The following is a 14,875-nucleotide window of genomic DNA, read 5'->3' as shown; positions in this document are numbered from 1 at the left end:
CACTATTTCACAATCCTTTCACAATCCTGAATTCCAGACCATCTTCTATTACCAATGCAATTTGTCTGTGACTGACTAGAACTACTTAATTTACATCATACTAGTAAATCCAATGTTATCACTTTCCATCCGACTATCGAGATCAAGATTGCCAGAATTACACGCAATTGAATATACCTAAACCTCACTGATCTTTGCAAGATCCACTGCATGTATCATCATGTTTTCTGCAACAGCTCATCAAGTTGCTAAAGCTCTGGGAAAGGAGACTCTCCTCCCTGTTCCAAGTATTAACACTGCAGACAACATTGAAATTCTACGCATTGTCATCAAGAAAAGAAGAAAGTGGCTCTTTTTTACCAGAAAACCACATTATGAAACAACAGAATTCACCCTGTCTGATGTCCTTCTTGGTGAACATCAGAAAGAATTTGAAGTCCTTCCACTTGATACACATGTTTTAACAGCTTACAATAGTAAATCAAATCTGTCATTGAAAGGTAAATTTGGTGCTGATTTGACTAAAGAACTGTTGGATGTGAAACTTGGTTCAACTGATAGTGTTGTTGTCAGCAGTCAGTTAGGAGTTTTGAATAAAACTGAAATATCAACACCAAAACTGCTACATCTCTTAGAGAAGAAGTAATGATAACTTATTTCTCAATATAATTTATATCTTTAATTGTGCTATAATTGGGCAAAATTATTTGTGGTTGTCACAATCTAACAAGATTCAAAATATCAGAGTAACATTAAATTTGGGTTATCAATTTGGTCCATGCAATGCTTTAATTATTTGGCAACACCAACAGCCTGGGCAACTTATGGCAACTTTCAGGAACTCCAAATTTTTGTTGTCTTTGAAACCAGTTTGAATCATTTGATTAGATTCAGCAAAAAAATGCTGGCTGTCCCAGCTCCGATTTTACCTTAGTTGACCCAACACCAACATTAAAAACTTTTGAATCAACGTCTGCAGTAATTTTTCAGGAAAATAGACTTGCATCATCCTCTTATTAGCGTGGTGAAAGATAATGGACATAAAACATTGTGTATCATAACTAGTATTATTCATCTGAAGGATAATGGTAAAATTACCAGTGATGTTGATTTAGAGGGGGATGGAGAATTTGATTCAAAGGTATGTTGAGAGAAATCTTTCTTATTAGTCCATATTTAGGAACAGAGCTGGGCCATTCTAATTTTTACGGCCATGCATAATACTTTATATTTGAGATTGATTGTTTTGTTGAGAAGAAGGTGTATTAGTACATTAATTTGAGTGATGATATTCTTATCTATAATGGTATGATATATTCATATATATGTATATGATTATGATGTATTTGTAGCCTTTAAGTGTAGATCTTGAAGGAGATGTAAAGGAAGATAAATCTAAATCAATGGTAATACCTAAAAATACTAGTATAGCATTTTCTATGGTTGAGTTATTAGTGTCTGTTAAAGATGGTTCCATACAGGTAATTTTATCACATGATGAAAATGGTGGATTTACAACTGAAAATTTTGATGTTACTGATGGACCTGTTCACCCAGGTAATTAAATTTCTTATAAGTCAATTTATATAGAAGACTTATGTCTAAAGTCCATAGCTAGACAGTTAGGGGTTGTTTATCTGTAAGATTACTGAACTTATGTTTGCAGCATGAGATGAGCTCTGTTAGTGAGATATGAGATGTTTGTTCTTTAGAAGAATAGATTTTGCTTAATTAGTTGAAGTCAAATTTTGAAAAGTTAACCTCTCTTTCCAATAAAGAATGTTTTCTGAAACGCGGGGATGGTAAAATAGTACAGGTGATCTCACTACCATCTACAATATCTCATTTAAGAAAGTTGAAAAAGTGATCCATTATGTATCTATCTGATGTTTTTATACTATGTAGGATAGTATAGCTCAGCAAATTATAATGAAGATGTCAGACATGGCACCCAAATTTTGATAGCTTTAAAATGTTATACAAACAAATAGTGCTTTGAATTATTGTAGAATGTCCAGAAGAAATTCTAAAGGTTTTTAAAGAAAATGGTAAATGTAAGGAAGTTTTAAGATCTGTTCAACATTTATTACAAACACCTAAATCTATTAGATCACTAATGGAATTGGTAAGTTGATTAAATTACTTAAATTATAGCAAGGGTTAAGTTAGACAAAAAAGAGTTCGTTAAATCGGTGGTAAATATTACAGCTAGTCAGTTGAAGCTTCAACCTTTCAATTATTTCTCTTTTCTGATAATTTTTCATAGATTGAATCACCTGCTCAATAAAGGCATGCAATTTCCAGCTTGCACTTGATAGTGGCTTTACTTGCATAGCTAGAAATTCACTAGTGAATATATAATAATTCATAATAGAAACAAAATGTATACAATACCAAGATATTGTTAATATCTCATCAAGTAAAGATAAATAAATTTTTAATTACCTATGATGGTCTTTTCCTGTCTTCACAATAACTCAAATTATTTAGAAATTAAACAATATGACGCAAAAAATTCATATAGACTTGGCGTCAAATTGCAAAATTTTAAAAGTTTTCTTAACACTTTAAAATGCAAGGGACATTAATGTATTATTTTACATCTAATTGTTGATTTCTGGTAAAATTGTAAAATGGTACTAGTGTCATCTGTTGATGAGGCATGGTACACTGGTGAAATGATATGTTGTTCTTGTGATAGTTTCAGGAAGTGGAACTAAGTCATGATTTAAATATATTACAAGCCTATACCAAACAAAATCTTTATGATGAGTTTGATATGGAAGAATCTCATAATTATCATCCATTTTTACTCCTTGCAGACTTCCATTTTAAGGTAATTATTTATCATTATATATAGATTGATATTAGAAATTTGTAATGGTTGCGAGGGCTAACACATGCTGTCATCTGGGAAAATCTGATCAATTGCTGGATTTTGTTGGTCTGTGAGCAGAATCAACTTCTGAGACCATCTAGGTCATTGCAATGCTAGTACCTCTTCAATATCTAGTAGACATGCATTGCTTTGGTAACAGCAACAGATTTGATGAGATACTTTGAATTGCCAGTCAAACAGATCTTGAAAAGGGTAAGTCAAGTGAGAGCAAAAAGGTAAGTGTTCTCTGGTCACTAGTAGTGACCAAGTCATGTGAGTTATTACATTTTTATTCTCAGGATGAGAAATTATTGATACCAGATGAATCTAGCAGTATGTTTAATGCTTGCCATTTTCTACTAACATTATTACATGAATTAGATGAAGACAATATATTAGATGTATTAGCTCAATGTCTGATGGTCACAAAAACAACTTTAAATACAGTTCCAGTGGTAAGTATAAACAACTTTTAAATGTTAAATTTCATAGATTTGTCATCAGATCTGAAGCTAACAGGCATATTTAATTTTCCAAAGAATATTTTTTCGTTGTAGGAAAAAAAAACACTTTTTTTACATTGTTTTCTAATTAAAACAATTGAAATTCAAAAGAGGTAGAAAGCCCGCTTAAAAATTTATGAAATTCAGCACAGCAATTTTATAAAATCATATTTGATGTGCGGTAAATGAAAGTATCCTGGAATACAATCCTGAGATACAAAATGCTGTAAAATTTAAATTTATTTATAACATTTACAAAAAAATAATTAATATTTTTTACAGCTAAGAAAGTTAAAAGAAAGTAAAGATCATGACATCAAATTTACTGAAGAGATGATAGAGAAGTTAACAGCGACACCTATCAATGATTTAATGTTTGCTTTAGAAATTGTTGTCAAACCTTCCAGTCTCTTGGTACATGTTCCATCAAGGAGTAGACTTGATCTACAAGCTACTTATTATATTTTGAATTCAGTTTTACAATAAAACTTCTTCAATCACTCCAAAATTTAGTTTACGCATAATTCCAAATTTACAATTCTCAGTATAATTTTCTTACGTAGTAGAATTTGAATTCTGAAAGGCAGATAATTTAATTTGTATTTTTGTTAGGCTATGATCATTTAATAGGGGTAAATTAACAGAAATCTTTATAGTTTATGACAGAATGTCATATCATAAGATTAATTAAACAAGTATTAGAGATATGTAATTTTAACAATATAATTTTACGTATAAGTAGATATTGCATAATGTTTGTGCTCAAGTATTATTTTGTCACAATGTTCAGATGTTTATTATTGTTAGTATTTTGTTTATATTATCCTAATGATGTGAATCAAATGTTTTTTTTTTTAGAAATCTGATGTAATTTATACATTTTCTAAGAGGGGTTGTATTTTTATTTGCAAATAATAATGAACATGATAATGTGAGCTTGTATTGTTGTATACCAGCCGATACTGTTGAATTCAAGGGCGGCGATCCGGGGGATGGATAATTATAGTCTTCTAAATATTTGCTTTATCTGCAGAAAAAACTCTTTTTTTTTTGGTGATTGTAGCAGAAGCAAAGTACACTCTCCAATTCTGAAAGTTACTTAAGATAGCTTAAATTGAGCTTATAAAGCATATATTTAAATAGTTGTATCCATCACTTATTGCTTGCTATCAATTGTTAAATGCCCAGTTGCTTAATATCTGACACTCACAAGTTTGAACTGAGCAAAACTAAAATTCTGCTTCAAACGAATAGCTTGTTTAAAACTTAACCTGGATAAGAAATCAACACCAAAATTATCTGAAGTTGAGTTTTTGTGAAACATGCCCCAGGTCATGAAGTAAACAAAGAAAACTGTGAACATGTATACATTAATTTTATAAGATATACTTAATGTGTTTTATGTACTTTTGACTTTCAATGTTTTTCTCTTCTATATCTGACTTCCAATGAGTTATTGCAAAATATTTTTTATAAAGTTTAAGACAATTTTCAGTATGGGCTGACTAATTTCTATTTTGTATAACATGATAGTTTTTCCTGTATTTTTGTTATTTGCATACTGCAGTTTTATACATTCAAATTCATATGAATTATTATCTTATTTTGATAGAAGAAAGTTAATGAAATTTTGACAGCAGGGAGATCATCTCAAGATATATGCTGTCTAAAATAATTACTTGATCATTGTTTTAATGGGATGAAAAAGAAAATTTCAGACGGGTCATCCTGTATCTACTATGCCTCTATGCTAATTATATTTTTTAAGAATATCTCCTTTCACTTTTATTGAATCTCATTTATATATTATTTTTATAAGAATAATGAAGATGTTATTTCAGAGATTTTTATATGAGAAAATATTTATTCTACCTTTTACAAGCACTGTTTTATTTTATGCAGACTTATCATGCTCATTCTATGGTATATAATGTACCATGGTATCTCTTTGGAAGTGTTTTATGTTTTGAAAATAGTTAAGAAGAAAAAAGGTAAAATCTAGAATTATTATTTTTCTCTTTAAATGCTCAAGTCTAGTCTCAATCTTTTTTATTGTTTGTTAGATCAATTGTTGCCTTATTGCTTTACCAGAGAGTAGAATATGTCTAGCCAGGTTAATCTATGATTAAATCAAAACAGTATTTTGCAAGGGAGTGACATCATCTTTCTTCTGAATGTCATTTATTTCTGAATTTTTTTTGATTGCTTTCTAAAACTAGTTCAAAAATATATTCAAATTACAACTGTGCATTTGGTTTTCACTATTCAGGCTACAATTTTTTATATAATGTTAGAATTACCTGAAAAGGTTTAAATCTGCTGTCTGTGTTTATGAATTTCAATATGCCATTCTATTTTGAAGCTGATAATTCTGTTTTATAATAAAATTTGTCAAAGCAAATGGGCAGAAATTTTACAATTCTAAAAGGAAATTCACCATGAAATAGCCATTCTAGCTTTCTCAAGGTAAGCACCTCAAACTATCTCCACAAAAGCTTGGCAGCCATCTTTCTACCCAATACTATATGGAATAACCAAGGAAAACCACACAAGAATTAAATGAAAGTTTTTATTATATTTAAAATCTGTGGAATATAATAATCAGCCATTCCCCATACAATAACTTGAACCGATTAAATTTAGCACTGATAAGAGATATATAATCAAAATCACAAAAGAACACTCATCAACAAAGATAATTACAATTATCTTTTCCTGAATTATATGGACCCAATTTTTTTGTAAGAACAAAAAATTCAAAACTAGAAATGCAGAATAAAGAGAATCCATTAAGAATAATAAAATTGCAAAAATGGAAAAATCAGAAGGTATTGGTAATATCATCAAAATAAAGCTTATTAAAAAAAAAAATACACCAAAACCAATTAACAATTGTATATAAAAACTCTCACAGAAAGTTGTCCACACATAAAACACGTAATGAATGTAACATAGTGTTGTGATAACTGGTAGTTTAAAAAAAAATACATTCTTCAATTGATGCCTAAATTTTCAATAAAAAATGGTTTAGAAATTACAAGTTGAAGTTGATCAAAAGTTTGTAAAACAATCAAACAATTTTGAGAAGAGTTCCACAGATAATATTCCACTTCAATGTGAAAGATACTTTACTTTCGATTAGAAGAAATTAATGACAGATTTCTCTTATTCCAAACTAAAGGAAGAATCCTTCACATTTCAGCCAAACAAAACATCTTATATGCACACCCAGTCTATTTGGGTTGAAAAATGTGGTGACTTTGTAAACCAGGGTTAGTCTGTGGCCTTTTGTCATGAGTGGGTTGTTTTGGTTCGTGATAATGTTTAACATGTGCCCCATGTTCCTGTGTTAGATGACTCTAAAAATAAAATAACAATGTTATGAGATAAAATGATTTAAAACATTTATACCTACAGCTTTACAATGTACAAACAGTTTGAATTTAGTAAGTACAATGTAGGGAAACATACTGCAATTGAGTCTTTTTTATACTGCATTTGGCTCATACTAAATATTTTTCAGTTATTCTGATTTTTAATATAGTTTATCCTTGGGCGATTACAAACACTCACACCAAGTTTCGTCAAAATCTGTCAAGAATTTTGCGCTAAAAATTGAACGTGATTTCAAGAACTAGCGCAATATCTCACACAAAATTTTTTCGATTTATCTGATTTTCAGTAGGGTTTATCCTTATCCTAAAAACACTCATACAAAGTTTCGTCAAAATAGGTCTTGTGCCTTCTAGAGTGGTTACGAGAACAAGGGCAATAACACAAATGAGCAAATGTGGACGGACCAACGGACATGGGTGAAGCCAATATACTTCACCAGATCAACACAGCAGAAACATTATATTTGTCAGCAATATAGGTTCAAATGCAGGTGTATGAAAATATAGCCTAGAATCTATCTATATCTCATAGCTTGCCAGATCAAAACATGACGTAGACACAACAGCAATAACTCTGAAACCCTTCATGCGCTTTTTACCAATTTCGAACTTGACTGAGATCTCGTAAGAATCTACATGCATCCCAAGTTCCATCAAGATCGAATAAAAACTAGTTTTTAACGTGCCTACATGCCAAATTTTACGCATGTTTACTTAGTCACAGGCATTAACATTGAAATCGGTCATTCAATTATTACCAATTTCGTACTTGACCGAGATCTCATCAATATATACATGCTTGGCTTGTATGCTCGAAGGGCTACAATTTTTTTTTCACTCTTGATGAAACTTAGTATGCATTGATGAGATCTCGGTCAAGTACGAATTGGCAAAAACAATATCAGGTATATTTTTTAGTTTATATGATAAACTTACTTTAGTAACTGGTCCACTCAGCTCAGCATTTGGTTGTGTACTAACAACAAACAAACAAGAGATAATATATATGAAACCTTTTGTTCATAGGGTGTAGAATAGATTTTTTTTTTTAAATATATCAGGCTCAAAAATGAAAGTTATCTTTTGTTACCATTTGTGTGGATCAAAATAGAATATAACTAACACCAATTTAGAAATTACAGATTTTAATTCAAATGTCTGTCACCCATATTTCTGGACTGAAGAACATTGCATAATTATGCTTTAATTGCAGACAAGTTGTAGTAACTGAACATTCAAACATCAATAAAATTGTCTTATCAGCCCAAAAATTTTTTAATTCAACTCGAATCAAGCTAAATGTAGTAATTCCTCATTGTAATATTCATTTACCTTAGAAAGCTGCTTGTATCAGGCTGAATAGCTTTTTTATCATCTGAATCTTCATTAGAAGCTCCATCATGGTGAGGCTTAGATGATTTTGCTACTCTCATACCTCCAACCTTTACTGAAAACACAAAACAAAGCAAGTTTTGGATACACTTTTTCAAATGTTCATGACTAATGTTTTCTATACATGACTTGCTCTCTGATCACACTGAAATGTCTGAATTTAACCCGTCATTTTAAGAAAATTCAAGGTGATGTTTTGTGTCATTGGTACATATTTTATGAAAAGTCTTTTTGGTACATATTGAAATATATGGTTTCAGAAGTTTACTAAAGGGATTGTATAGAGGTTTTCTTATTATTTTATGTGTATCAAGCGACACTGATATCATCAATTTGCATTATTCCAATTTCCAATCCGACGTCTTTACCTTTTTACAATCCTTTTAACGATGACACTAAACTACATCTAGACTATAAGATTACTATGCATAAATTGGATTTATGTCTGTAAAAATTTTTCTTAACTCTTTCAACCACATAATTACAGTATATATACCCTAGACCGAAACATCTGTCTCTATTCTAGACTCTGATAACTATTTGGACAGATGTAGGCTGGTGTTGAGACAGAAAAAGAAAGACTTGTTAAATTGGGACTTTCCGCATCAGATGTGGGGGTTTTAAACCTATCTAGATACCTCAGATCTGCAAAACTCTGATATTTAGAAAGACGAAAATTTTTATAGTTCAATCATACCATCAATTTCTCCCTACATCATTTAAGTCACGTCTACATTTAAACTTTTTTGTTTTTTGTTTACAAAACTGATCTTTCATCCGCCTTTTAAACAAAAATTCAAATGTCACAGTGTACTAACAAAACAAGAGTTACAGTGATGCCTCACTAGTTTACAGTCATCGCAAAGGCGATTTCATGTTAGAAAAAATGCACCTTCGGAGGTGTTGATAATCCCCATTTAACAGGGTCTTTGTTTTCTGACTCCAGCCGACAACTGTTAAAAATTCATCAGAGGCTGGAATAAAGGCAGATGTTTCAGACCAATATACCCAAGCAGTGGGTAAACCCGGCTGTTACCAAATGATGTCACACAATGTAAACTCATAGGCTGTTAACTTATATTAATTGAAGTTCAGGGTACAGTCGAGTAACCTAATTCCGTGGAAACCTATTATTCGTGGATTTTCGGAAAGGATTAATAATTTACATGAGCGACCTTGCGCGACCTCCGCATTAGTTTGTTTTAATAAACATGGGTTTTCTGTACAATGTCAGCTAGTAGAATGAATCCAGTAGTTTCAAGCAAGGTAAAATGTATTAATGTATAGTTTGACAAATACAAAATGGCGGATTTCACTTATTACCAAACGTTAACATTTTTTATCGGCCGAATTTCCTTATAATCCCTAGCCATAATCGGAATTCCAAGTGTCATCTGCTAGAATGTAGTCCAACAAATGAAGTCACGTGATCAACTAGCGGATTCCGTGTCAGCAGAAAATTTCTATGGAACACAAAGTGGACCATATTCTTATGTTGTTTCAGTGACTTTTAGCAATAAATCACACTACGTATCTTATTTTGTCAGTCACTATTTTTTTTCAAAATCGTGGTTCTTTGAAGGAATTGTCACAAGTTATAATGAATTGGTAATTATACCACCCAGTATCCATACAACATGTTTTTCTAGACCTATTTATAGTTCAAACATTGTACACGAAAATAGGTGACGCATTCTGTCGCTGTTGCCGAGTTGGTTGCTCATGAAATATGGGTCAAAGTGAAGAATTCATAAAGAAAATCGAAATAAACCAATTTTAATTATTTTGTAGAATATCTGAGGAAATATCTAAGACTTAAAAAAATTTTTCGTTTTTTTAACTTTGACAAAATTCGGTGTTGAATCCTTATATCCACGAAAATAGGTTACACCACTGTATATTACATTTATCATATAGTTTAATAATATAGACCCATCCATGCCTTAAAAATTCAATGGTAATTCTCACTTTTATCACAAATTATATTGTCTTATTATGCAAAACTGCAAAAGCTTAGAATGATTCAAATTAATAAGAAGACGAAACTACAATATGGGATCATAACAAGCGGTTAAGTACTTATAACACGCCATGCTTTTGAGTACAAAAAGGTAAATAGGTCACCACAATATAATTTTCTAGTCATAGAATAAGTATGCTGACGTGACGCATATTGTATTTTCTGACTGAAAAAATGCTTTTCTTCATGGAAAGTTCTTCCTTCAAATTAATGAGACAAAAAGTAAAACCTGCTGGTGGATGTCCTGCCTTCAATTCTGGTTCCTCTTGACCTGACATTTTTCTTGTTTGATGCCTTTTTCCACCAAATTATTCTAGTAGTATCAGTAAACACCTCGAGTACTTTCACGGAAATGTCCACGTCATGAATTAATGCGTATCACATGATAAACCTCTAAAGCGCGTTCGATGCCCGACCCCGACCAACTCGAGATCGAAATTCAGGTTGATCAAAAACCAACATATCGAACTACATTGAATATTATGGAAGGCGGAATGGCTTTTTGTTTAATGTTTTTCATTGCTATTGCTTAGTTCTTAATTCTAAATTCTTATCTTTTAATTTGCACGCTTAATTCAACATTTGCTATTGCAAATTGACACTTGTATTCAAAAATCATAATTTGTATTGAAAATAAACATTCTTCGAAAAACATTTCATGGGCGCAGATCGCGGGAGGGGACAGGGGGACTTCTCCCCCAGCCAGAAAACCTGGGAGGTGGGGGGGTTGATTGCATGATATCCTGTGTTTCAACTTAAGTGAAAATTCAAGGTTTTTGATTATTTATTCCTGGAATTATCAACTAGGTGAAAATTAACACCACCAGCTCAACTGAAACGTTCTCATGCCGCTATACTCTGCAATCGAATTAACACGACCCCTTTTGAATAAATCTTGCGTACACCGCTGGTCCCCCGCATTGAAAAAGCTATCTGTGCCCCTGAAACATTCGGTTTTCAAATTATTTAATTAATAGAATTCTCGACAAAAATATCCTCAAATACAAGTCAAGCTCAAAATATCTTAAAATGCAAACGATCATCACAATTTTACCAACAAATGTTCCAATACAAACGTTCAATAACAAATCTTGCGAAACATTTCTCCAAATACATATCAAATATATTTGAAGGTCGTGATTATGACGACAGATGTCGCCCTACAACCAACATAAAATAAGACAGACTATAGATAGCCTTTATCACCCCAACACCCAGTTCAATTTCAACGCTCTCTAATACGACGACATTCTGCAAACGTAAAGACGTGGACAAATTGTTAGTTGCTACGACTGCATTTGTTAATTTTCATGAGCTGGAATAATTCCAAAATTAGGACTGAATAATTATTTTCGGTTTCCAACAAGGTTGGAGAATTTATTTTAGTTGGGCTATGTCGATTGTCCGTAACTTTTATATATAGCATTTAAAGACTTGAGCTTGTGGATCTAGTAGTAGCCTACTACTAAACCTAGTAATCATATTAGTAAATGTAATGTTTTTTTTTTAGAAAGATCACATAGACTAGAGTCTAGGCTACGCCTACCCTTCAGCTTTGTGCCATTGTGGGAAAATCAAAATTTGTAGAGTTCTATGCATGAGGTTATTTTTTCCTGTAATAGAATATATCTTTATCTTGATAATTGAGTGAGATTTTGAACACAAACGGCGAACATTTTCCTGAAAATTGTATCTGTGAAAACAAGTTTTTAATTTCTAATTAAGAGACAATTAAGGCGAAAAAAAAGTAATATTTTTTTTACATTAATGTCATGTCTAAAGAGCGCTTTCATTTCAATAATTAAAAATTAAAAGTATCTTTAAATTAACGCCTTATTCTAAATAATCAAATGATATTTTCATATATCATGGCCCCAGGACGCATCTGTAAAAGAGCGCCGTTCACTTCATTTCAATAAATTAAAATGTAGTTCCAATCTAGATATCTTGAAATAAAATTCTTTTTTTCGCCTTATGAACATAAACTAAATGATAATAGAATAAAATATTTTTTAATTTATCATGGCCCCAGGACGCTTCCGTAATTTACTCAGTGACATTCAAGATTTTATTCATTCTGCCAATATCTTAATCTTGAGTCAATTAATTTTGCCAGTAAACAGTCAAAATGTCCATTATGCAGTATTCCAATTCAGATATTGTTTATTGCAGCCTTTTCAACAAAGGAAGGAGGCAGCGCATCCTTTCCTCTTTCCATGCCGATGACTCTTTGATCAGAGCTTCTAAGTTATATGTAACAAATGGTTGCCTAGTTAGAAACGTCCAATGGACTGATAAATTTTTAATTTGTCCAAGATATTGTTGATTTAATCAATAACAAAATTTTAGTAATTTTTTTTTGACATAAGCTGTCACCTCTTTCGCGTTCACAAGCCGACAAATTTTGATGCCTTTTTAGTAAGTCAAGGGCAATATCTCAAATTCTGTTCATGGAATAATCGTGAAATTCAAACTTGACCTAGATCTCATTGTAATACATGATCAAACACAGATATCATTTAAATCGGATGAAAACTGTCGTCTCATTTTGACGCGTTTTTCCAAAGTAAAGGGCAATAAGACAAAGCCCGTTCAACAAAAAATCGTAAAATTCGAATTTGACCAAGATCTCATCAATATATGATCACACCAAATTTTATTAAAATCAGATAAAAATAGCTTGCCAGGCAAGGTAACATACGCACACTACCAGCTGTCAGAAATATTAACAATATATTCAGTGGCTTAATAATGAATTTTCAAATAATCTTAATATCATCTTTAAGATCAGGCAAAAACCTGAAACAGTTCATAAAATTATCATCAAATTCAAACATGAACAATGTCTCATCGGTGTACACACAAGGGCAATAACTGTTCATCCGATTATTAAAACTGTGGTCTATATTGTGTCAATAACTCCGAAACCCTCATCCGATTGTTACCAATTTCGAACTTGACCGAGATCTCATCAATATATACATGCATTCCTAGTTTCATCTAGGTTGGATGAAAACTGTAATCTCTATCGTGCCTACAATCGAAATTTGACGCCCTTTTAATAACTCAAGGGCAATCACTCTGAAACAGTTCATCCGATTATTACCAATTTCGAACTTCACTGAGATCTCATCTATACATGATGCAAACCAAGTTTCATGAAGATCGGATAAAAACTGTAGTCTCTATCGTGCCTACAAGGCAATTTTGACGCGTTTTTACTGTCAAGGGCAATTACTCTGAAACAGTTCTTCCGATTATTACCAATATCAAACCTGACCGAGATCTCATCAATATATACATGCTTACCAAGTTTCATCAAGATCAGATAAAAACTGTAGTCTCTATCCTGTCTACAAGAAATGTGAACGGACGGACAGGGGCGACGGCAATATACGTCCACATTTCCATGTGGGCGAATAAAAACTGTAGCCTATATTGTGTTCACAAGCCAATTGTGGGTGGACGGACAGGGGCGACGACAATATACGACCACAATATGATTTGGGGGTATAAAAACTGTTTTAAGTTAGGGAAGGCAATTTATTTCAACATAATTTTTAAATATACTGCTTTTTACAACAAGAAAAGCCTTTGACAATCACTAACATACAAAATACACTTAGATATAAGCGTACAGCCTATATTTGAAAACATACACTATGAATTGAATCATGTTACTTTGAAATTGTAACCAGGTACATCTGAGTGATGATCCACTAAGTACTAGTGTGTACTATGTACTAGAAAATTTGTAGTAGAGTGTACAGTATTTTATACTCAGAAATAGTAGGTTACAAACTAAATTAAAATCAAATTCCATGTAAAATATCAATAACTGAAATAACCATCATATTAAAACATCATACTAATGAAGAATTCATATTGAAGAAGAAACTATCTTCTTTCCGAGAATAAATTGAACAAATTCGTTTACATTTTCATAAAGTCATAAACATGATTGAGATAATAAAAATGGAGGACACCATATACTGTACAATTGAAGAAATTTGATCAAAAACTAACCTTTTTAAGTCTTCAATTCCCTTTGACTTGGTCAGACCCACACCACTGATAAGGGAGTAACCATGATAATGAAATTTCAACGTGTGCCAGACTTGTCCCTCATAGGTGAGTGTCTTACTGAACCACTGACACAATATAATCAATAACCCTTACAAGCATCACTATTCTGGTCTGAGTAAGTTGACAAAGGTTTGAAAAAGAAGCTCAGTTTATGATGAAAGAATAACAAGTCATTATAATTTGGAATTACAACATACTGACTTCAGCACAAACACATCACAAATGATATGAAAAGATTTTGATCAAATGGAAAATCTTAGTATAAAATAGACACTAAACATAGCGATGGCCCATAGTAATACACCCACCATTGTAATAGCTGTTGACATGAGCTATCAATAAATGAAATATTTCAAGAGTAACATTTTCAAACTGCAAGCTTTTTTTTTATTTTCAACAAGTTTTGTCTAAATCAGTCCAGAATTTTGTCTTCTGGAGTTTTAAGAGCTAAAGACTGAACACAATTTTAAGAACAAGGGCAATAACTCACATTAAATATTTTTCGATTTTCTGCTATTCAATAAGGTAAGGTATGCAACCAAGTTTCTTTAAAATCTGTTGAGAATTGTGATTTCAAGATCAAGGGCAATAACTCATATAA

The 14,875-nt window shown here is 31.8% G+C and overlaps 2 protein-coding genes across 2 annotated transcripts; one reads left to right on the top strand and one right to left on the bottom strand.

Annotated features, from left to right (window-relative positions):
* Positions 1-220: 220 nt before the first annotated feature.
* LOTGIDRAFT_171685 (hypothetical protein) lies at positions 221-3,867 on the top strand (the record flags this gene model as incomplete). The annotated part of the gene is made up of 7 exons (XM_009047875.1): positions 221-642; positions 991-1,141; positions 1,353-1,557; positions 2,010-2,125; positions 2,708-2,836; positions 3,178-3,333; positions 3,664-3,867. 7 exons carry the CDS (start codon positions 221-223, stop codon positions 3,865-3,867), a joined length of 1,383 nt encoding a protein of 460 aa, XP_009046123.1.
* Positions 3,868-5,934: 2,067 nt separating this feature from the next.
* On the bottom strand, positions 5,935-10,547 carry LOTGIDRAFT_237810 (hypothetical protein). Its single transcript, XM_009047874.1, has 4 exons — positions 10,418-10,547; positions 8,109-8,223; positions 7,713-7,752; positions 5,935-6,740 (listed from the first exon to the last, which is right to left on the bottom strand). The coding sequence occupies exons 1-4, from the start codon at positions 10,464-10,466 to the stop codon at positions 6,615-6,617; spliced, it is 330 nt and encodes a 109-aa protein (XP_009046122.1). The 5' UTR covers positions 10,467-10,547; the 3' UTR covers positions 5,935-6,614.
* Positions 10,548-14,875: the final 4,328 nt, after the last annotated feature.

This window comes from Lottia gigantea (assembly GCF_000327385.1).
Source record: "Lottia gigantea unplaced genomic scaffold LOTGIsca_118, whole genome shotgun sequence".
NCBI lineage: Eukaryota > Metazoa > Mollusca > Gastropoda > Lottiidae > Lottia > Lottia gigantea.
Note: the sequence above shows the minus strand (reverse complement) of the source record. Positions and strands in the feature narration are given on the sequence as shown.

Coding starts and splice junctions, on each gene's coding strand:
- LOTGIDRAFT_237810 (XM_009047874.1), bottom strand. CDS start 10,466: ATGTCAGGTCAAGAGGAACCAGAATTGAAGGCAGGACATCCACCAGCA. Junction 7,753..8,108: donor GATACAAGCAGCTTTCTAAG/GTAAATGAATAT, acceptor GTTTGTTGTTAG/TACACAACCAAATGCTGAGC. Junction 6,741..7,712: donor TGAGTGGACCAGTTACTAAA/GTAAGTTTATCA, acceptor TTTTATTTTTAG/AGTCATCTAACACAGGAACA.